Raw genomic sequence first — 24,489 nt, forward strand, 5'->3', positions numbered from 1 at the left:
CTGGCCCCTTGAAGGTGCGGTGTGGGAGGAAGGCAAGTGGGCTCGCGGGACATGGCGGCAGCCACTGCGCATGCGCGGGGGGAACGTTGAGGGCGTCGCCTCGCCTCACGGAGAAGGGCGGTGTTGCTGGCGGCGGCGCGGCACGAGCCCCTCCGCGAAGCCTCTCCCTTCCCTCGCCCCGCCTCTTCTGCAGAGACCAGGCCTCACCGCCCGGCCCAGCGGCAGGAGCATGTGTGAGACCTCTCTGGGTATCACCAGGCGGCGCCACACTGCGAGGTAGGGAGGCTGAGGCGCTCGGGGCGGGCAGGCACAGGGGGAGAACTGCGGGAGGACGGAGGCGCGGACCCCTCGCCGCTCACACTCGCCCTCCCTTCCCCTCGGCACGGCGCTGTGGAGGAGGAAGGCTGCCTGTCTACACGCGCCTGGCTGGGATTGAGGCTGCCGTCCTGGCCACGCTTCCCTGGGAGTAAGCCCCATTGTCTAGACGGGCTGACTTATTGGGCTCTAAGGCTGCCGTTCTATCCACACTTACCGGAGAGTAAACCCCATTGCATAGAATGGGGCTTACTTCTGAGTAGACATGTCCAGGATTGGGCTCTAAGGCTGGAATCCTATCCACACTTACTGGAGAGTAAGCCCCATTGACTATAGTTACTCATTACTCATTACTCATTACTTCTGAGTAGGCATGCCTAGGATTGGGCTCTAAGGCTGCCACCCTATCCACACTTTCCTGGGAATAAGCCCCATTGAATATAATAGGACTTACCTCTGAGTAGACATGCCTAGGATTGGGTTCTAAGTCCTGCTGAGTTCAGTGGGATTCGCATCTGAATAGACCTGCATGTAGGGTTGCGCTGTTGGCCTTGCCTTAAGGGAGAAGGTTGCTCAAAGGATCTGCTGTCGCCAGGATGGGGTGGAGGTGTGTGCAGGGTGGATGCACCATGTCTTGTTTATGGAGTGGCATCTCTCTTCAGTCTACCATCCCTTTTCTCTTTCCCACTCAAAAATAATTGAGAAGGAAAAAGGTGTGTGTATCTGTGTGTGGTAATCTACTGTTCTCATTGGCCATGGTGCTTATGTAGGAACAAGAGGCCTTTTACAACAACAAGAGACAATTATCACATCTAGGATCATTATCCTTTGGGGAATGCAAGCTAAGGCCCATTGAAGTAAGTCCTACTGTGGTACGAATCAAAAGTACAGAATTGTACTATAAAAGATCAAGGTAGCTGCAGTTTGTACACTTGAAGCTGCTCTCTTGGGGGCGGATTCGATGTGGTCCAGCGTTTAGGTTAATTCTCTTCTAAAATCTGCTTGGCAGTAATTCCAGTCTGTCTTGTTCCCATTGACAGAGTATGACAGCATAGGTTGGTTAATGGTATTAGGCCTGTACACCCCCACAAATACATAGGAAGATCAGTGCCACTATATGGAATAAATATAGTTTACAGTACTTCTTTGTGGAAGATGCTTGTTTGCTTATAGCATATTCCTGAGCCATGCCTGTCTGTTTCTTAATAGGGCACCAAGATTGAGAAGCACTGACCTAGAGTCTAGGTTTATCAGACTTTTAAAAAGTCTGATAAAGTTAGAGTAAGCACTCTAACTGTGGGTTAGGACCCACCAAGTGCGTTGTGAGCCAATTCCAGGTGGGTCCACATTCATTTCAATATTTTATCTTTAATATATTAGACTTGATGCTACCATGGTTTGTGACTGCATCTGGGAAATTTTATAGGTCTGTATGTTTAACAGGCTACTCTGTATATGCTTTTAACAATGATAGTAAATGGAGCTTACTCCTGGGTAAATGTGAATGGGATTGCAGCCTTGGTGTGTTAAAAATTTTGCTGCTTGATGATGTCACATCTGGTGGGTCCTGACAGATACTCATTCTAAAAGAGTGGGTCCCGGTGCTAAAAGTTTGAGAACTGCTGCTCTAGGTTGTTCCTTACAGATGTTCACACATCATCATCCATCCACTGGCCAATGTTAATGTCTTTAGGTTTGAATCATCTTAATGGGAGAACCCATTAATAATGAAAAAGATAGTCCAGCAGTGCAATGACTGCAGAGGTGGACTGGGAGCACTACTGTTCTGTCTTTTTTTTTTTTTTTGGAGAGGGCACGCCCAGATTTGGCGAATTGCAACAGAAACAGGAAGGTAAAGGGGGGTAGGTTGGTTTATTGCATTGCATCCCAAAAATGTATATCGAGTACTATACAGAAGAAATGTAGTTCTGCAGGTGGGAAAGCAATGTCTGGTTGAGGCTATAAAGAGCTTGTTGGAAGTGACCTTTGTGGGTAAGGAAATCCATTTATAGTGTATTGAAATTGTGCTGTTCTGTTATCTCTAAGGGGTTTTACTGAAAAATCATTTTTCATGAATGATTTAAAATGTTTTAAGGGAAAATTATTTTAAGCCCAACAGGTCCAAGGAGATCTCTTATCTGTTGAATTTAGAGGTGGGCCAAAACCTTTTTGTGTTCCATAATGACATGAGATTTCCCCTTTTTCATGTAGTGGGAATTATGACTAATTATGTCTAGTTATGACTGAGCAACTTACAAAGTATTACAAACCAGTGGTTTTCACACATTTAGCACTGGGACAGAATGATAATCTGTCAGGACCCACTGGAAGTGATGTCATAACCAGAAGTGACATCATCAAGCAGTCCTAGGCTGCAATCCTACCCACACTTACCCAGGAGTAAGTCCCATTTAATATAATTGTTAAAAGATTATACATAGTAGCTTGTTAAAAGTACAGGACTATAACGTTCACCCAAATGCAGTCACGTACCATGGGAGCATCAAGTCTAATATATTAAAAGATACTGAAATGAATGGGGACCCACCTGAAATTGACTCGTGACCCACCTAGTGGGTCCCAACCCACAGTTTGAGAAACACTGTTACAAACTATAACAATAGTTCTGAGGCATTGAACTTTGGAGTAGATGGGAGCTGCTTGTTATAATTAAAACAATAGGTTTTCACAGATTTGCATACAAAAGCAATTTGACAGAGATACTCATGCTTCTTTTGTCTGTCTTAAAGCCAAGTGATGGAATCCCATTAATGCAGTGTTCCTAGACTCTTCAGGAGTTTGGAAACCTGGGTAAGTTGTTGTGGGGGGGGGGGGGGCAAAGGCAGTGACATGATCCCCTGGATCATACTGTGGCTGATCGGGGTGCTGGTGGGCGAGAGAGAATTGTTCATTTATCAATCCCTGTGCCTGGGTGGGGGTGCAGGGAGCCCTGTGGAGGCCTGCTCAGGGCTCCCCAAGCCTCTGTAGCAGTAAAAAAAGCAATCGGAAACCACTTCTGTTTTTGCAATAAAAAACACAAGTGGTTTCCAGTAGCTTTTTCTTACTGCTACAGAGGCTTGGGGAGCCCTGCATAGGGCTCTGTGAGGCTCCCCACACCTCCTGGAGACTGGTGTGGGAATTAGTAAGTGAACCCCCCATCAGTGGCATGATCCTGAGGATCGCATTGCTGCCCAATCAGCGCACGGTGCAGGCAACATCAGGAGCGTCCAAGCCCCTGCGCGGCTGCCCCCTTTTCTCCTGCTGCCGCACAAGGCTCCAAGCCACTGCTTCTCCCGTGCACAGCTGCCGCTACCCCTGACTCCTTGGCAACGCGGCACACCTCAGGTGCCACACGGTTGAAAATAGCTGCTCCAAGGCAGCTCCTCCAGGGCAAAGCTGCAGCTAAAATTAACCTTTTATTTGCTTCTTGAGAAAAAAGGAAGGCTTCCATTGAAATTAAGCAAGCCTTGTTCTTTTTAACAGACCCTGCTGCACCATGTTCCATTTTGCAAATGCTTGGCAGAGATTTGTTTTTTTAAGCACCAGGATGTAATCCTTGTTTCCATTTGAAACAAAGTCCCAGGCTACAATTCATTGCACCATTACCTAAGAATAGCACCCATAGAAAGTAGTGAGTCTACTTCTAAGTAAATTGAGTTGCAACTATGTGCAGCTGCATTTCCCCACAGTCATACCTTGTTGCTTCTCTCCATTGTGAATTGAATTGCATATTCCCAGTATTGTGTTATAAGTTATATGTAGAGCCTCTGGCTTAACACACCAGGCACCTTAAAGAAGGATTTGTTCAGTTCAGTTCAGTAAGACCTTTATTGGCATAAAATACAAAGAACAGAACAGGAATATACGAAGACAACACAACACAACATAAGCATAAACATCAGTCACTGCCCAGAGTCCCAGGGCTCTGCCTGGCTATTACCCCAGACAAAAAGGAAGCAACATTATCCAGAGTCTCAGGATCAGGAGTGGAAAGGAGAGACTGAAGCATGGTTGAATCCTCCCAGCCCTGCATCCTAGCTAGCAATGGACCTAGAAATTTCTTTCGTGACACAACATGTAGCGGGCAGTAAAAAAAGGTATGCATTAAAGTCTCAACGCAATCCCTACCTCACTTGCATTTCCTCTCTAAGTAGGGGATACCGCTGAACCTGCCTGTTAACAAGGCTGATGGAAGAGCGTTACACCTTGCCAGTGTGAAAGCTCTCCGGGCCTGTGGGCACACCAAGTGGTAAAAGAAGGAGGCCGGTTTCCCAAAACTGACTGGAATATGAAGATGGAGTGGAGAACATGTGGTTCTGGCGGCACTAAACAGCTCTTGTTGTTCAATATCCAGAATTCTTCCTTTGACAATTCTGTAAGCTGCATCACAACCAATCATACCTAACTCTGCAGTGTCCAGCCCTATTGACTTAATTTTAGTTAGAAGATCAGTGATCTCTATAGGCAGGACTGGATCCGATAATAATTGTTGCATTAGATCAGAAGAGGTGGGGTTAAATAAAATCCTAAACCAAAATTTCAGAAGTCTTAACCATACAGTAGTCCTCCGCGTTATATGTAGAGCCTCTGGCTTAACACACCAGGCACCTTAAAGAAGGATTTGATTAATTGATCTCATGCAGTGCTTCCCCTTTTCACTTGCATACCCCTTTGCAGCCCATTTCCATAAATTGTACCCCTCATACTAACACAATGTTTGTTAATAATATAAACCCTCATCTCCCCTATATGAAGATCCAGACTTCATGTATTCATCACAGTATTTTTGCTTTTTACCTATTTGAAGAACTGAAGACTGCCTTTTCACTGTTTTGCTCCAGAAGTGTCTTGGAAAATTCTTAGTGATTCATCACTTTCCATAATATGTTTCAGCTTTTTTACTGTGTTGGTTTTCAGTCACTGAATCATACATGAATTGATGACCAAAAATCTAGCTATTGGGGGGGCTTTCATAGCCAACCAGGTATCTCCCTTCCTGTCTTGCTGGCCCTGCAAGGTATTCTGGAGTACCACCTGCCTTTTTCTGACATTATTCAATTCTTTTTCAAGTATTCCTACAGGTCCTGTCAAGTGCCCCTAGGGGTACATGTACCCCAGGTTGGGAACCACTGTTCTACTGGTATGTGGTTTATAATGCATTTACTCTGATAGTATTTACAAAAAGGTTGTGAAGACCAGAATTTAAAATCAGTTAGTAAAAATGTATCTTATGATCTTCTACTATATTTTTTAATAAATTAGAGACTGTACAGTTCTTGAGTAACAATTACTGGGAGATTATTTTTCAGGATCTGACTTCTGGTAAAATAACACCAAACTATAGTCAGATACCCCCTAAGTTTTTTTAAAAAGCCCCCCCCCCCACAACTTATCTGAGCATCATAGAAAGTTCCATGATTTTTTTTGTTCAAAACCTGCCCTCAACTTATCTGTGAGATCGACTTGTGGGTGGGTATCCACTGTACTTTTATGGGAGTACTACAAGCACATCCATGGCCCATTTTGTGCTAGATATTTCTGCTAATTGTTTAAATGCTGGCAAGTAAAGAAACTGGAGGTTTGTAATAGCTATAAACTGTCTTATTAAAAACCAGACTTTTTTTCCTGATGAAATATTTCTGTGTGTGTCCTTGCTTCACAGAAAGGGTAGTACTAATTTGTGCTGAACACACAGGGTAGAACTATGCATTACCTAGAGCGGTTGCTCCCAAACTGTGAATCTGGAACCTACCAGTGGGTTTATTTATTTATTTATACAGGTATTTATATACCGCCTTTCTTTGGTCATCAGATTTCTCCTCAGACTTTAATCCAAGGCGGTTTACATAGGCAGGCTGTTCCAGCTGTATTCGTTCCCGGTCTGGCCTCTCTCTGGCCCTTCGCCTCCCACGCTCCACTTGAGGGCAACTCCTCTCTGCCACCTAGGGTTAGCTCATCAGAATATCAGCTGTCATCAGTGTTGTCAGTTCTGCTTCTGGTGCTTCTGGTTGTTTTGAACTGGCAGCCTCAGATCTTCAGGCGTACAAGGAGGCAGCTCTACCAACTGAGCCAGACCTCCTGCCCCAGTTTGGATCACAAAATTGACAATGCAGATTAGGATTTGGTCTCAAAGGTTAAACAACTGCTACTTGTGGGGGTGGGGAGGAGCACTGCTGCTCAGTCGCCATTATAGCTACAGAGGCTTGAGTGGTAGGTTAAGCAAAAAAATTTTTTAGTCCCAATGCTAAAAAGTTGGGAAACTTTGACCTAGACCAGGGCTTTTAAGACTGGGGTGTCACGATTCCCCAGCCTGTGGGCCCTGACCTCTGTCCCCATAAGGGGTGGAGGCAGCCAGGAGGCAGGGAGGAGACAGCAGTGACCTTCTGCAGGGCTCCCTGCAACTTTGAAAGTGAAGTGATCGTGCCCCGCCTTTGCTAAAGCAGAAGTGGAGCTTGATAGCTCCATTTTCACTACTGAAGCTGCGGGGAGCCCTGAAGAAGGTCACGCAGGGCTCCCGCACCCCAGGGAGGCTGCAGGAGGCTCAGGTACATGCAGCCAAGCCCCTGCAGCCCCCCTGAGCAGCATGATCCTGGGGATTGTGCTGCTGCCTTCCCCCACCCCTGTTGCCTCGTCCTGCAAGAACTTAGAGTAGCTCAAACTCTCCCCAAGAGTTTGAAAACCACTGATCTAGGCAATGTGTTCCCAAACTTTCATTTGGTAAGAGAACATGAATGTGAGGGATGTTTAGCACCTACCGATTCTCACCTACAAATAGTCTCTTATGTTCTTTTCCTCCTTGGGCTTAGTCTTAATTTTAGAGTTCAGGTGGGGCAAAAAATTTTTGAAATGCCTGGGGGGGAGGGGAGCATCTGTTCGAAGGAATTGGAAGAGATGAGCACTCTCTGACTGTCTTCCCGTTCTCCACCTCATTACTGAGTTAGTGATGCATTCTCATAGAATGCTTTGCCTATTAAAGTTCTGAAATGGTCCCATTGTAGTTTGTTAGTCATATGATTTCAGAGCATGAGTTTACAAGTGCTTATATGTGATAGAATAATTTTTTGTTTCAAGTTTTAAGAGCAGAGTGAATGAACGCCATAAAGTATGGACATGAAGTCAGGGAGATAAACTGTGCTAAAGGTAAAATAAGCATTTTGTCTTGGTAGACTTGGTTTTCCAGTTTTACTAACAATTTAATCATGCCCCTGTTTTCTGGATTTCAGAGAGCAATGTAAACGGTAATTTGCTATTAACTTTAAGGGTAAATATTAAAGTGCGCTTAAAAATCAGTATCAGATTTCAATATCAACGCATTTTGGGATTTTCCTTAGATATATGTGCATTTTGGTTATCTGAGACCCTTTTTCTATATTGGTTTACTGTGTGTGTTTGTAGCCTTGTAATTTTTATTATGTAGGTAGCTGATTCAATTATATTTATATTGTAGATGCCTTGCACTAAAAATAAATTTTGTGCTAATATAACCTAAGTTCTTAGCCAAGGAAGGATTCAGTATGGTGGTGTTTTGCCAAATTCCGAGTCCAGGCTCCACCTAGAGAACCTATGCCCACTTAAAGCTTATTAGGTTCCCTGTGTTCCCCAACAGTGGCCCTAGTTTAGCACTGCTGGACCTCACCACCAGCATAGCTCGCCTGTTCAACCTGCAGAGGTTCTCTTTCCTCCCGCTCCTGCCAGCAGCAGTTCTTTCAGGTACAGCAGCAATAACTTGGATCTCAGCAAGTCTTGGGAGTGGCAGCCGGTCTCTGGAAGTCTCTTCCAGCAATCCTCAGAAGTCCATTCACTCAACTGTCCCTTAATCAGTCAGTCAACAGGTCCATTAGTTCCTTAGTCCATTAATCCATCTGATTAGTGCTGCTTTCTTCCTTTTACTATCCACACCCCTTTTCCTTCCTTCAGGTGCTTCTTGAAGGCCTGAGGGCCGTTTTACCTCCAAGTGGCTGCAGCTGTGCAGCACACTCACTGCCATCAAAACTCTCAGTCCTGATGTTAACCCCATGCTTGCCTCCCAGAGGAAGGGGCCACTGTTGTCACCATACCCTATTTTGTCTAGGGTACCTATTTCATGATAGATCTTGCACATTTCCATTACAGGTGGTGGTGGTGGTGTGTGTGTGAGTGTGCATATACACCTTCATACTATCTGCAACTTTGCTTAATTTGCATGTATTTGCTTATTTGTACTTCATGTGTTGGTAATGGAAAAAGACCGAGATTCAGGACATTGAATCCCTATACTCTGATCTGTGCAAATCCTGCCTGGTTCTGCCCTCCGTTTATAAGACTACTTGATATTGCCTATGCAGAGGTGAGCCTCTCTTTGCATCCTAAGTGGCTTGAAACTTGGTTTGAAATGAAACAATAATTTGTGTTTGTGTGACATTGTAAAGTTCCAGATTATGCAGTCTCAGGTATAGATATTTATCTGACCATTACACAATATTACAATTTGTAGAACCATATAGAATATTCTGGATTAACTTTGCATGGAGTAATATACCAAAGTGGTGCCAACAGCATGTCAATTAAAATAATTAAGGTTGCAGTCTTACTCATGCTTACATGGGAGTAAGGCTGCAATCCTATTCACACTTACTTGGGAGTAAACCTCATTGATTGTAATGGGACTTCTGAGTAGACAGTCATAGGGTTGGGCTCTAAGTCTCATTAAACTCTGGGCTTTTCTTCTGAGTAATGCATAGAATTGTATTGTAAATTTGAGAAACTGTTGTGCAGTGAGGAGAAGGTCTTCTGTTCAAGGTGTGATAGCCGTTGAGATGTGAGACTACCAGAAATTTTGAAACCACAGGGAAAAAATGAAAACTTTGTGAAAAATTTGATATATGTGCAATAGTAACTTTGAGCCTTAATTTAGTGCTTTAACAGCATTAAATGTATCATTATAACTAAGCATAAAAATGATATTGCTTGGCATATGTATGAAATTTAGAAGTATAAAGGTGTTAGTTTGTACATGCATAATCACAAGCATGCCCACATGAGAGCTGCAAACTGCTGCCTCCATTCCACCTCAGCATATTTGTCATTTTTAGCCATATGAGCAATAGGGGAAAAAAAACAAAAACCACAAATGTAATTTTAAAAATGCAGTCTGCCTCCATCTTATGCACTTATGCACCCATGTTTGAATTATGCAAATTCAAATATATATGCTTGCTCCTCCCAAAAGTCAGTGCAGGTGATTCTGCCCGCCAAAACCCATGAACCATCAAAATTGGGTCACAACCCGCTGGTAGATCCTGGACCCACATTTGAGAACAGCTGATGTAACTTTTTCAAATATTCAGTCTACTGGCAGCCTCCTTGTGCGTTGCTATAAGCTTGAATGCTTATAGTGACCCATAAAAGCCAGAACACTTTTGCCCCAGTAAGGCTCTGAACAGTGTTAATGGGCTCATTGTGGGGGTGGATCTGCGGATACATAATCTGCACATATGGGGGCCTGCCTGTATTTTTAGTATATTCATGAAACAGTTTGTCTATCAGAAAGCAAAGGTGTCACTGTCTCAGCCACTCATGTGAATAGTCTGTAGTTGTTTGGTATCACTATCTTTCCTGACTCTGAATTAATATGCTATTGATAAGCCATTGTTTTCTTACACTTACTCACACATAAATATGTGACAGTAATGACATATTGTGATGACATATTGTATTAGTGAAAAAATGACATATATAAAGTTTCAGATTTTGGAGCATTTTGAAGTTTTGGATAAGAGATACTCAACCTGTATATGCCCCAGAGTAAGCCTGAAACAGGAGACTGAAACTGCTTTTCCATCAGTTCCTATGTGCTTCTCACATTGTGATTTTCGTTCTTAGAGATAATACACATGTTCTGGATTTAAGGTAGTTTCAACTGTATGTGATTTTGACTTTATGCTCTGACCTCAAAACATAACCTTCCCATAGGATGCCGGCCAACTGTGTATTACTTGGACAGAAACTCTCATACAGTTGCCAAGGACTTTGCTAGCAATCTATTTGAATATAAACTGTAACTGAACATTGAAAATATTAAATCCCTATTATTCACATTATATGGCATAAATTGTGGACATAATGAATCACAAGCAATAAGTATATCCTTGCAAGTACTAGCTTCTCAAATCCTGTTTAGTATCAGTTTCTGAAACATTAGCAATCTGAATCTGAGCCTTCATTTTTAACTTCATAAAACTCAGTTTGCAGTGATTGAGAGATGCTTTCCGTTCTTTTGCCTTTTTGCTTATGTCTTGATTTGCTGTGACTTTACCAAAGTAGAACACAGGTCATCAGAAGAAGACGAGCAGCAAATGCTGTGTATGCTCCTTGCATGAAGATGGCAGCACACTCTAGTTGCAGAAATGTATTTTAAATTTGAATGTTGCATTTTGTCTGTAGTATGCATAGGAATTGGCATTCTCTACTTCTATAGATTGTCGTTCATACAAATCCTTATACCATACAGTTCTGACATAAGGTAAAAACCTCATCTTAAAAATTATTTCACTCACTCTGAAAGAGAAAATGCTTTTACCTTCAAGTATTTGAATAAACTCAGTCCAAAATTTCAGTTTGTGGATTATTGCTGCCAGATATAAATGTTCCTCCTGTAACATGCATGTATGTATCTTCCTTACTGCCTGTTAATTGTGACCTACAAGAGATTTTCATCCTAAAATCTGGTTCAAAAATTGTCAGCTCCGGTCCCAGAGAACCTTCTTGTACTTTAAAATTTTTCTCTGAATATTAATTGTTATACTTAAGTTGAGTAAAAATTTTAGCCAATGTAATAAAGATAGCAAGCTTTGCTTTTTGTATGCATTACTGCAAAAAGCAGCATTCTCAGTGTTCACGTAAACATTTGCTGCATTAGCAAAACAGAGTTTTTTTTGTTTCATAATTGGTACCGAAAGGAGTAGGCAATCAGCTGACCAAGATGGTTAATGGAATTCTTTGTTACAGCTTTTCAGTTCTGTGTGAATTAAGAATGTACTTAGGACTGTAGAAAGATACAGGTGGGGTCTCTATTTGCAGATTCACCCCACTGCAAATGCCAGATGCTTGGATTGCCCCCTCCCCGCAGATCTCCCAGATGCAACTGGTCACATCTAGGAGACTTTCTGCATCTCAGAGAGGCTGTGCAAGATGGTGTGTGCCCAGAGTCGTTTTCAGGTGATTTCCTGTAAAACTGGAAGTCATCTGTAAATCGCTCTGGGGGCCATTCTGGACCTTGGAGAGGCTGTGTGAGGTCCCTCCGAGGCTCAGAATAGCTCCGATTGCATTCGGAGCAAAGGTGGGCTCTGAAAATCACGGATTCTGTTATCCGTGATTTTCAGTATCCACAGGGTTTCCAGGAACAGAACCCCCGCAAATAAAGAAGCTCCACCTTTACACCAGTGAAAGGAAAATGTCTGTGATAGAAAATGCTGTATTACTGCTCTTCTTAAATTTTGTAATACTGTAATGTCAAGCTTCGTATTTCTGACAAGTTCTAGAATCAACAGAAACCTCACATATTCAGTCTAGTTTTGCATTTTCAATTTTCTGCTTTTACAAATCACAAATCAATCATGGAGAATTTGTCAAATTGAGATATTGCTATTAATAACTCCAGCCAGTATGTGTTGGAAGTTGATATTGGGTGGGATCCTAAAGGCTCTGTGCTGTGCGTTTGCTCATCCATAGTGATGACCAGCAGCAGCTTCTCTCTCTCTCTCTCTCTCTCTCTCTCTCTCTCTCTGAAAGCCCCCACTCCCCAGGTTGGAGCTCACTGTGGAACAGCACCCAGTGAAGTGCAAGAACTTTTCCTGGTTGTGCTTCTACTACACAGTGGTGTCACTAGGATTTGTGTCACCCGGTATAGGAGGCCTGTGCGTCATCCCTTGCAGTGGGCGGGGCAACAACCCAGGTGGTGGGCGTGGTGATGTACCATTGCTCTGCCCCCACTGGTTTTTTGGCTGTACTGTTTGATAGAACACAGATATTTCAATGTGGTTTGTTTCATTGCATTCTGCATGAAATTACGCATTGAGTGATATATAACATGATGGTATTATTCCTCCAAACTCTGATTTTAGTGATTTTGAAAACTTGTAGAGTCACACACACACACACACACACCCCGTGTCAACTTATGAACACCTTATTGCAGCAATTCTCAATCTTTTAGCAGCAGGACCCACCTTTTAGAATGACAATCTGTCCAGGACCCATTGGAAGTTATGTCATGGCCAGAAGTGACATCTTCAAGCAAATTAAAATAAATAATTATAAATAATTAAATTAAAATAAAAAATAATTAAATAAGGGGGAGCCAGCCCTGTTCCACCAAGTGAATTTTCTCTGTAGTCTGCCTGCAATAACACCCCCCAAAAAGAATCAGTGAGATTTTCAGCCCTCCCCAAGTTGTTGGTCAAGCAGATCAAGATAAAGACACACCTGGCTTTACAAGTACAAAATAGAAAACATTCCCCTCATTAGTTCGCCTCTTTTTTTGTCCTTTATAGTGGGGAGGGGGAGAGACTGCCTTCTGGAGCATTTGTTGTGCTCCAGTTCCGTTGGATCGAGACCATTCTGGTGTCCTCACATTCCCCTTTGCCTGGCCTGACCACCAGCCAAGGCATGTCTGCCTACTCACGAGTAATCGTGACCATGTTTGCTTTCCATAGGGCTCAATAGACTCGCAGCTAGGAGGGAGGGACCTCCTTCTGGGGTGTGTTTTGGGGGCTGCATTCATTGGATCAGGGCCATTCTGGTGTCCTTGGATTCCTCTCGTCCTGCCCTTTCCGATGGACTATGGCAAGTACACCTACTCACGAGTAAATATGCAATACGGCTCACTTTCACATTCCATAGGGATTCCTCTCTGCCTGCCCTTTCCAACGCACTAAGGCGAGTTTGCCTACTCATCACTTTCCATAGGGCTTCATGCATTTTTTTCTTCTTGGTTTTTTTGCCATACCTTTTCAACGAAAAGAGCTATTTCAATTTGGTTTTTTGCATTGCATTCTGCTGGAAATTCTGCATCCAACAGTGTATGGCATGATGGGGTTGCCCCTAAAACCGCAATTTTAGCGCGTCATCCCTCCAGTGTGCGTCACCCCCCCTTTGCACATCACCCGGTGTGGCCCGCGACCCCATTGCTACTACACAGTGTTCACATGAATACCAGCCACTGTGTGTTAATTGCAGTTGATTAGTGATGTTATGGACTTTTAAGATAATACACCTCAAGTTAAGAAATTATATTGATGTGAAATAACTTGAGAAATAGATTCCAGAGCTTAATACAGAATATGCTCCTCCCAAATTTACTTACTTGGCCACTTTCTTTTCCCATTTCATCAAGAGAACTCCTTTTATAGTTGCTCATTGTGGGAAACACATATCTACCATCTGTTGCTTGCTGTTTTTTGTGATTTAACCTGTAGATTGTTCTCAGTAGCTTGAGACACACTAAAATTTTCAAAACTTGATATTGATAGCTACTGCTATTGAATGTTGCTATGTGTGGTACCTATACTTCTGTAGCCTGTCCTAAAGAATTAATTAATTAATTAACAGTATTTATATACCGCTTTTCAACTAAAAGTTCACAAAGCGGTTTACAGAGAAAAATCAAATAACTAAATGGCTCCCTGTCCCAAAAGGGCTCACAATCTAAAAAGATGCCAAGGAATACCAGCAGACAGTCACTAGAACAGACAGCGCTGGGGTGAAGTTGTAAACTTCTGTAAAGAACTGTAAAGAACTTGTAAAGAAGGGTAAAGAAGGAACCTGTACCTTCAGAAATCCTTACTTATATTTATCAGAATTGGATGTTTAAAAGGTATTGCCTAACACTGAGTTTTCTTTTTCTTAGGCAATAAAAGCAGCTAAATGGAGTCTGAGCAGCTGTTCCATAGAGGCTACTATCGAAATAGCTACAACAGCATAACTAGTGCAAGTAGTGATGAAGAACTTCTAGATGGAGCAGGTGTAATTATGGACTTTCAAACTTCTGAAGATGACAATTTGTTAGATGGTGATGCATCTATTGGTAAGTCCTATGAATCGTTGTTTAGTGGTTAGAGGCTGCAGTCTTAGAACACTTAACTGGTATATGTCCATTGAGTTCAGTAGGATCTAGTTCCTGAGTAGACATTTATAGGTTTGGACTATTATTTTTGTGATGTTTGTAGATGCTGATGTATAGAACTTTTAAGATACATAAATGATATGGCATTACAGGCATATCCTTTTTAGAGCTGGCAATTTTAGACAGAAATAAGCATAAATCCAATATAAAATGAATGACCTAGTTCAGATGTAGGCAAAAACCATACTTTGGCTTTCGACTGTGGCTTGGATTTTCCTGTTCCACTTCCTCCATCGTTTCTATTACTATGTTTTGCTGTCGTAGTCCAATAGTAGCATGTATTGTAAGTAGAAGGAAAAGTAAAAACAACTTGTTTAGACCTTTTTTTGCTTCTCTGTTTTTATGGACCTTCCCTTCTGCTGTTTGGCTGCCTCCACTAAAGCAGCCCTCTATCCTGCCCCTCTTTTCCCCATCACTTGATTGAGGTTATATGAAGTGGTAACCAGTCCCCTCCATTTCCTTTCACAGTACAGGCATGCCCCCCATGTCCACAGGAGTTCCATTTCTCCCCCCTAGTGAAGAAGGAAATAGAGGAGAACCCTATATAAATAGCAACTCCTGTGGGTCCCTCATGCACATTACCTTCGTTTTTCTTTAGTACTGGTTGAAGCAAAGGTTTTTCTTACTTAACAGAGGAACATTCTTGTTTAACTGAAGAATAGAACATGCTACAGGGAGGAAACTAACCAAACATTAACAGGAAGCTTCCTGTTAACATTCTAGCCGTGTTCCTCTAGCTTGCAAACTGCCTGCTTGTCGCATTCTTCAGTTAATCAAGAATGTTCCCGTGTTAAGCAGGGAATGTACTTCAACTGATACTAAAGAAAAATAAAGGTAAAAGGCGCAGGGGGTGACAACGACCGTGGATAACCAGATCCGCAGAAAACGGGTGTGTGGAACATACCCGTATATCACAACAATGTGTGATCTGTACTTGATGTCCATAAATGTTTCATTTCAGATAGCTCTGTGTCTGGCTTTTGTGACAGTGGTTGTTCTCAGTGGCGTCATTAGGATTCGCGTCACCCGGTGCGGGAGGCTTGTGCGTCACCCCATGCAGTGGGCGGGGCAACAACCCAGGTGGTGGGCGTGGTGATGTATCATCGCCTTGCCCCCACTGGTTTTTTGCCTGTACCTTTTGTTAGAACACAGGTATATCAACATGGTTTTTTTTCATTGCATTCTGCATGAAATTACGCATTGATTGATATATAACATGATGGTATTATGCCTCCAAATTCTGATTTTAGTGATTTTGAAAACTTGTAGAGTCACACACACACATGCACACCTATGTCAACTTATGAACACCCTATTGCAGCAGTTCTCAATCTTCTAGCACCGGAACCCACTTTTTAGATGACAATCTGTCCAGGACTCATTGGAAGGGATGTCATGACCAGAAGTGACATCATCAAGCAAATTAAAATAAATATAAATAATTACATTAAAATAAAAGAAATAATTAAATAAGGGGGAGCCAGTCCTGTTCCACCAAGTGAATCTACTCTGAAGTAAGTCCTATTGTGGTCAATGGGGCTTACTCTCAGGAAAGTGTGGGTAGGATTGCAGCCTGTGAGCTCAAGCCTATGCATGTCTACTCAGAAGTAAGTCCCATAGTGGTCAATGGAGCTTACTCTGCAGTCTGCCTGCAATAACACCCCCCCAAAAAGAATCAGTGATTTCCAGCCCTCCCCAGTTTCAGCCCAGTTGAAAGTTCTTCTATTTCAGGCATATCAAGATAAAGACAAACCTGGCTTTGTAAGTGCAAAACAGAAAACATTCCCCTTACCAGCTCAAGCCTCTTTTTTTGTCCATTTTAGTTGGGGGGGGGGAGGCTGCCTTCTGGAGCATTTGTTGCACTCCAGCTCCATCATCCCATCATTCTGGTGTCCTCACATTCCCCTTTGCCTGGTCTGATCACAAGCCAAGGCACAAGTAGGCACTTACTTATTTGCAAGTAAACACGACCGTGAGGCTGCTTCGCTTTCCAAAGGGCTCAATAGACTCGCAGCTGGAAGGGAGGGACCTCCTTCTCGGGTGTGTTTTGGGGGCTGTATTCTTTGGATCAGGACCATTTTGATGTCCTTGGAGTCCTCTCGTCCTGCCCTTTCCGACGGACTATGGCAAGTACGCCTACTCGCGCGTAAATATGCAATACGGCTCACTTTCACATTCCATAGGGATCCATTCATTTTTTCTTTCTGGTTTTTTGGCCATAACGTTTGAAGAAAAGGAGCTATTTCAATTCTGTTTTTTGCATTGCATTCTGCTGGGAATTCCGCATCCAATGGTGCGTGGCATGACGGGGTAGCTCCTTAAGCTGTGATTTTAGCATGTCATCCCTCAAGGGTGCGTCACCCCCCGGGCGTGTGGCCCGTACCCCCTAGCGTCGCCACTGGTTGTTCTTTGTTGATGACTAGTTGTTTCTTACAGTTGACAAGAGCACAGATTTAGGATCACAGTGGGTTGATTAGGGGTTTTTGATCTCATCCTGGCAATTTTGATCCTATCCTGACACAGTCTTTCAATGGATCTGCCCCCCCCCCCCAATAACTGTTATCTGACAAGGAATAAAGCTGTCATTGCCATTAAATCCTTCCAACTCCACTGTTGTAGTCCTGAGCTGGCTGCTGTTTTAAAAAAATAAAACATATGTTAATGATGGACTTAGCATAAGATTTATGTCAGTGGCAAAACTTGAAATACTACTGAATAACTTTACAAAATTATGGAAAAATATGGGGGTCCCAAAAAATCTGAGAAACAATATTCTGCCAGATTCTATGGTTATACTTGTTTCGGTTTTTGCAATTGGACTACTGTACATGTGTTAAAGAATTAAAATGTATACTCCTTGCCTCTTAGGGCAACTTTACGATTATCCACACCGATAATTTTTGTTTTAAATAATAAGGGCTATTAAAACCTGTATCTAAGAAGAGTTGTCCTGTGTGAAACATGCACTGCAACCTAGTTTATTGGATTGTGAAACTTTCCAGTAACTATCAGGTCTTATCCTAATATGGAAAGTCAAATAATTTTTTACGATGCGCTAGTCTCTTGTCACATCATATTCATTCTGTGCAAACTTACTGGTTTGCTTGTTCCTCAGATTTATCTTCAAAATGTTTTTTTCCAACAAACCTTTGTTCATCTTTCATCTATTCTCACTGTTTCATCTGTCAATCCCTTGTGCTTTTTCTCTATAGTCTTTTTATCCTGAATAGATAGTAAACCCAGTTGTACTTTACATAGTCTTACTGCTAGGGATTACATAGCAACATACAACTTGTATAACTAGGATGTAGCTGTAGTGTACATATAGTAATAGTTATTGGTCTAGTAGTCTAATTATTTTTCCTGCATCGTGAACGACACTAAGAAGATATATTGTGCTGAATAAGTATGGTGTTTGTTATTTGAAATAGAGTGTTTTATTTTGCACTTGAATTACATGTTCAGGTATAAAAAGGCACCCAAATTCCCAGATTCAAGTACAGTTTGAGCCTACTTATCCATGGATTTTTGATCCTCTGGGCCCCCACTGAGTCACATTTGGCCTAACCTGAAGCCTCCGGAGGCTTTCTGGACTGGCTGTGCACCGTTGCCACAGGCCTCAGAACGGCCTCTGAAAGTCCTAGAAGATCACTTCCGGTTTTTGGTGAAGACCGGAAGTGCTCTTCTAGGACCTCCTGGAGGCCTTTCTGAGGCCCTTGGTGGCTGCTCACAGAAAGGTCCCCTAAAGTGTTGGAAGGCAAAACTGGAAGTCACCTTCTGACTCTTTCGGTGGGGGCCTTTCTGAGGAGCCCCAAAACTAGAAGTGCCCTTCTTCTTAGAAGGGAAGTGTCCCTTCCTGATAACTTTGCATAATGCCTTATTATCTAGAAATGGTTCAGAGGGAACTGGTAAATATTTATCACTATGTATGGTTCTTTCTCATAAGTGTTAACTTTATGCTGCAGTGATTGTAATTTTGCAGTGGACGTTACCGTCTTTAACAGAGTTTTGGTGTTACTGAACTCTTACACAATGATCCAGAAAATGTTTGGACATACCTAGTCAATCTGTCCAACTTGTTCAGGTTTAGAGTTTTGGGAATGTGTGTATGCAGTTTCATTAAGGTTGCAGTCTTATACACACTTGAAAATAACTTGCATTGAATATAGTGAGGCTTATTTTCAAGTAAACAAGCATAGGAATGCACTGCCATACATGTTTTTAGATTTTGTTTTGAATTCTGAGAATGTGATGTATGAAATAACTTGAAGGGAGGAAAAAACATTTTATTTTAAAAAGTAGGTTTATAGAACTGAGAAAGTGTACATGAACTGAGCTGGTTCCAATTCATGTTAATCCTTTCACACTATTTGCATATGGCTAAACACTGTACCATTGGATTGGATTGCATTGGATTATCTCCTGACTGAAGATTAAACATATGGGCATAGACATTTGTGTTATTTTCATATATACAATTTTTTTTTTTAAAAGAGACACCAGTTCCACAGTTCTGAATTCAAGGTTCCTGTTAGGTAACTGGCTTTCACTGGTCTGAAAATTGTTCATTCATAACTGGTCATTTTTATTGTAATTAAACAAGTGCGTATATGTCTGAGTTACCAAGATGAGAACTCGATTTTCTTCAGAAGGCAAGGCTAAGTTGAACCCTTTCTATAAGATAAAAAGTAGTGATGAAACTGGTTTCCATGGAGCTTGTAAAAAAATGAATAAAACCTTAGTATGCGGAGAAGACAAAAGTGCATAAGTGACGGGAGTGGGGAATATAGGGAATGTTTCTCATCTGTAGTGCTCCATGTAGAAATTGATTCATCATTAGATATTCAACTTTGTGAATGACAAAAGGTGTTACGTGTGTTTGTTTTAATGTGATGTAAATTCAGGTGTACTTCAGTGGCAGATGGTAACAGTCAACAGAATACAGTAGAAGGTTTAACCACCATCTCGTCTGAGGAAGCTAAGCAGGGTCAGGCCTGGTTAGTACTTGGATGGGAGACTGCCTGGGAATACCGGGTGCTGTAGGCTTATACCAGGGGTGTCCAAACCCCGCCCTGGGGCCACGCGGCCCTCGAGGCCTCTCAACGCAGCCTTCAGGGAGCGCCCAGTCTCAATGAGCCTCTGGCCCTCTGGAGATTTGTTGGAGCCCACACACGCAACTGCTCTCAGCGCAAGAGCAACTGTTTGACGTCTTGCATGAGCTGTGGGATGAGGGCTCCCTCCACTGCTTGCTGTTTTACATCTGTGATGCAGCAGTGGCAATGAAGGAAAGGCCAGCCTTGCTTTGTACAAGACCTTTTATAGGCCTTGATCTTTTGCAAGACCTTCATTCATTCATATAAGTTCATCTTTAAAATATTCATTTATGTAAATTTATTCAAACTTTAAATGTAAATTAATTCTTTTTTTCCCCTGGCCCCCAATGCAGTGTCAGAGATATGATGTGGCCCTCCTGCCAAAAACTTTGGACACCCCTGGCTTATACCATAGTCTTTTGAGACTGAAGGTTGCCAACCAAGGGTTAACCACCATCCATGGGGAATGGGTTCTGTCAGTTAAACAAACATCTTAGTTTACAAAATGTTTACTGTATTTAATAAAGCCTCCCTCTCCCCATTTAACAGACAAGGGTGCCCTCTGTGATCCTCCTCTGCCCTCCTTTTTCAAAAGGGCCTTCTGGGAATGGAGACTCTCTCTGCTTCCTAAACAGGGCTCTTGTGAGAAAGGAAGCACAGAGCAGCACTGCAAAGGCAGTTTATTAGTCAGCACTTTGTTAACAGAGTTCTCTGTTTAACAAAGTGTCAGCTAAGCAAGCTTATACTCTGCAAAGTTGGTTCCTGTATTTGAAATGTTCTCCATGCCAGTCAGTTCCAACGATCTTCCATGTCTATCACACCTTCTCTTACAACATCATATTGTTTAGTTTTCCATCGCATTTCAGGTTCAAGGACCTCAGGTGTCTCTGCAGAGCATTCTTTTTTCCATGCTGCATCTAGTAGATTGCTTCCCAAACTTACCCAGCTGGTGACACTCTTCCCCAGCATTAGTACCTAAAAGTAAATGGCAATGGTGCAAAACATGTCACACAGTGACATCACCAGCCACTTACTTCTGGGTTGTGAGGTCAAATGAAGCCTAAAAATAGCTGTATGAAGGGCGGGATGGGTGGAGGGCTTTTTCAAATGCACGGTTTTTGCATACAGTAGCTCTGTGCACTGCACCAATCCTCCTGCCTCTCTTTTTAGACTCACGGTGGACCAGATTTGGAAATCCTGCAGTGGAGTGCACTGCAGATTTTTCAGCAAAAATTGTGGTGATTAGTCCTGCACAACTTGTGACTTACCAACCTCTGTCCATGGGCCATTTATTGTGGCTTTTCAGGTGCTTGACAATTTTTATTTTTAGAGGAACAAGCAAGCAACAAAAACGGGGCTTATTGAGCCCCTGGAATGCTATTATACAAGACTGATGGATAATGTTTAGGTTAATGGAATCAAAAGTTGTACAAGGCTGGTGTTAAGTTTTACCTAGCCAGCTAATGTTCGATGTGAAGCCAAAAGTAGTATAGTATAGTATGGTGTAGAAATATTTCTTTCTACGGTATGACTTATTTCCCCTTAGCTTCTTCTTCTACCCATTTTTGCTTTTGAATATGTCTTCTTTCCATCCTCTAGCATTGTTGTGAATCTGCTTATTGCTGCATAACATGGTCAGTGGACAGATTCGCTTAACCTTATCCTGAATTATTATAATTATTCTATTGGGACAAACCTTGCTTATAGCAAAAAAAGTGCTTGAGTACTGTCACTTCTATTTAAGCTTCTGTAAACATATAGAAACTATAGTAAAGAAACACAAGTTACCTCTTGAATCTGGCAAGGTCATTATGTCTTAGTTAGATTCCAAACACACTTTCCTGCTTTGGTCCTGGCTGCAGTGTTGGGACTTGGGGTGATGTCGGAATTGATGAATTATTCTTTATACTTGGCTGGCAAACTAGAATTGGTTTAAAATAAGTTTATAACCCACAGTTGTGCTGATGGTTGTTTTGATGTGAAATCTGAATTCACAAACCATAACTTGGATCACGGCTCTGCCTCCGGAGGCTGCTGTACTATGGAGACAGAGCAAACATATTGGAATTAGGAACTGAAACAATAGAAGGTGAAAGCAGATAGGCTTCTCAAACCATGGTTTGCTTGAGGTATATTTGGAAATTCAAACTATAGTGCATGTGTTATGGTTGATAAATCAGATCATGGTTTGGTGTGATGTCTGAATTAAAGCTAGTATCTTTCAAAAATGCTTCTTTTTGTCTACTCATTCTGTCAGACACAGTGTTCTAACTTAAATAGATTTCTCTTTCAGACTCTTTACATAGTTCTGTTTCAAACTTTTGCAATCGGAGATGTTTGTATAAAAACTAACTTTCAGGTAATGTCACTTTCAAAGATGCTCACATGCAATATCAAAAAAACCTCACAGCATACAGATTTTGGCAAGTTGCATTTTAAAAAGTGAAAGGATACATTAGGAGCAGCTACTTCTAAAATTAGAAATAAGAAAGCCACTTGACCACAAAGGTGTAAGGAGATACCGCACAGCAGTTGTCTAGGTGAAAGATTCTATCTACAGGTCCCTTATTACAGAGGTTTTTAGGACAAATTTCCTGTATTGAAGTTTTAGAACAGATTAATAGTGCTTGATGTGACTTGTATGGCCATTACCCCATGCGAATGGACAGGATTGCTGTGAATAGAGGATCTTTTAACTCTTAATCTGTGACTTACAGAAAATGATTTTGGATGGATAAATTTTTGGATATTTGGAAGCCCTTTTTACCTCTTTATACATAGACTCTTATTAGTGATCCTTGTTCTGTATAGGGCTACTTGTATTATTAGGTGTATTTATTAATTATATTCACTCCTTTCCCTCCTTTTTATTTTTCTTTATAGCTTATTTATTATATAAAAATGTTCTATGATTTTATTATGTTATTCATTTATAAAGGAAAATTTTATAAAAGGATTGCTGGGAAATAATTTGGGAAGTAACTTGCATTTATATTAATGTTGCAGTCATTGTCCAATAAAATCAATTGACAGGGTAGATATGTTTCTGGACTTCACTGTTGAGATGTAGAATTCAATGCCATGTTTCTGGACTTCACTGTTGAGATGTAGAATTCAATGCCATGATTATTATAATGGGCATTCGTAGAATTTTTTAAATAGTATAAGCATTCTGGAAATGTTGGGTTGTTTTGTAAAGTCGTGTGTGCAGAAGGAAGTTCATGGAAGTAAATTTCCCTGCCTCCTTCTCAGTCCATGTCCCTCTCCCAAAAGTGTTCTGAAGAGTTGGAGGGGGAATTCTCCAGAACAGAATTCTGTTGTGTGCAGAAAGCTGTGGGGTGATGAGAAGACTGAGCAAGAGGGGGTCAGCAATTTTCACCAAACTAAACTGCCTTCTGTTCATGAAAGAAAGGGTCAGGATACAATTTAGTAGTAGTGGCGTAGCGGCTGTCATGGTATGTGTTTGTAATCAGGGGCCCCTAGTTGGGAGTAAAACTGTGTGACTGCTATATTTGTGTCCTATTCCAATTTATGTGTTTGTGTCCCGTGTAGCAGCAGGTTCACTTGGCCTTGCAAAAGGAGCAGAGAGGCACCTTGCAGTGAGTCTCATATTTAGTGGAAGGCTAGCAACCATCTGTTTTCATCTTTGAATAAATGGCTGCTGCTAGTATATCCCTTGTTCCTGCTTACCATATATATACTCATGTATAAGCTGTAAAATTTATGCCTTAAAATTGACTATGAAAACTTGGGTTAACTTATACACAGGTCGGTATGGTAAATGAAGCTTCTAGGAGCTGCTGCTAGGTGAGGTGAGGGTGGGACAGGGCTGAGAAGCAGGAAGCAGGGGGTAGGGAAAAAGGAGCAATCTTACTTACCGATAATTGTTCTGAGACAGCAACAGAAAGCAAGCAAAAAAAGTAGTCATTATAGCTTCTTCTCCAAATAAGAAGAGAAGTGCTTATGGAAATTGTAGTCTGTATGAGGGCTGCTGCTATGGAAGTGCAGCACTGTACTACTCACAAAGCCTCCAACTCCATAAGCACCTTCATCTACCTTCCTGTTTAGAGAAGAAGCAGTGGTGGACCTCCCCAGCCCCGCGCCCTGGGGCAAAGGTCTGCGATGGCAACCCATCGCGGGCTGTTGCTGCCCCTGCATGAAAATCCCCCCATTCACCTGAGGCTCATGGAGCCTCATGCAACCCAGGGCTGAGTTGGGGAACCTCTCTGAGGTTCCCCGACACTATAAACCAGAAGCACAGTTTCCGACCCTGTCAGGAGCCTCAGAGAGCCTTCCACAGGGTCCTAGAGGCTCGCGCCTGGGGCATTTGCCCCATCAGACTTAATGGCAGTCCACAACTGAGAATAAGGTTTAATGGCTTTTTTTTTCCCTTTTTGGTTTTTTGCTGCTGTCTCAGAACAATTCCTGGTAAATAATTTTCAAAGAATTTCACACACCCTTAAATTTTACCCCTCCCCCCGGCTTATCCGAGGGTCATAGAAAATTCCATAATTTTGACTCAAAACCTGCTCTTGACTTTTCTGTGAGATCATCTTAATGCCTGAGTGTCTGCGGTGGGATTGCAAGCCCCTCTGGAACAGGGAATAACCTTCTAATCTGTCAGCTATATTAAGAGAACTTTGACAACTTTCTGTTGATGGGAGGTATATTAAATGTTCTAAATAAATAGTAATGAAATACTTAGGCTAGGCGAGCATTAAGATGATCTCACAGAAAAGTCAAGAGCAGGTTTTGAGTCAAAATTATGGAATTTTCTATGACCCTCGGATAAGCCGGGGGGAGGGGTAAAATTTAAGGGTGTGTGAAATTCTTTGAAAATTATTTACCAGGAATTGTTCTGAGACAGCAGCAAAAAACCAAAAAGGGAAAAAAAAAGCCATTAAACCTTATTCTCAGTTG

At 42.0% G+C, this 24,489-nt stretch overlaps 1 protein-coding gene across 2 annotated transcripts in view; it reads left to right on the forward strand.

Annotated features, from left to right (window-relative positions):
* Positions 1-190: 190 nt before the first annotated feature.
* Positions 191-24,489, forward strand: part of CLCN3 (chloride voltage-gated channel 3) — a 77,654-nt gene continuing 53,355 nt past the window's right edge. For both annotated transcript variants that reach the window (XM_066632797.1, XM_066632800.1), the window contains exons 1-2: positions 191-276; positions 14,201-14,377. In XM_066632797.1, coding sequence (XP_066488894.1) covers positions 14,218-14,377 — 160 coding nt within the window. In that variant the 5' untranslated portion in view covers positions 191-276; positions 14,201-14,217. The remainder of the gene's footprint in view (positions 277-14,200; positions 14,378-24,489) is intronic.

Source organism: Tiliqua scincoides, chromosome 6 (assembly GCF_035046505.1).
Source record: "Tiliqua scincoides isolate rTilSci1 chromosome 6, rTilSci1.hap2, whole genome shotgun sequence".
NCBI classification, from domain to species: domain Eukaryota; kingdom Metazoa; phylum Chordata; class Lepidosauria; order Squamata; family Scincidae; genus Tiliqua; species Tiliqua scincoides.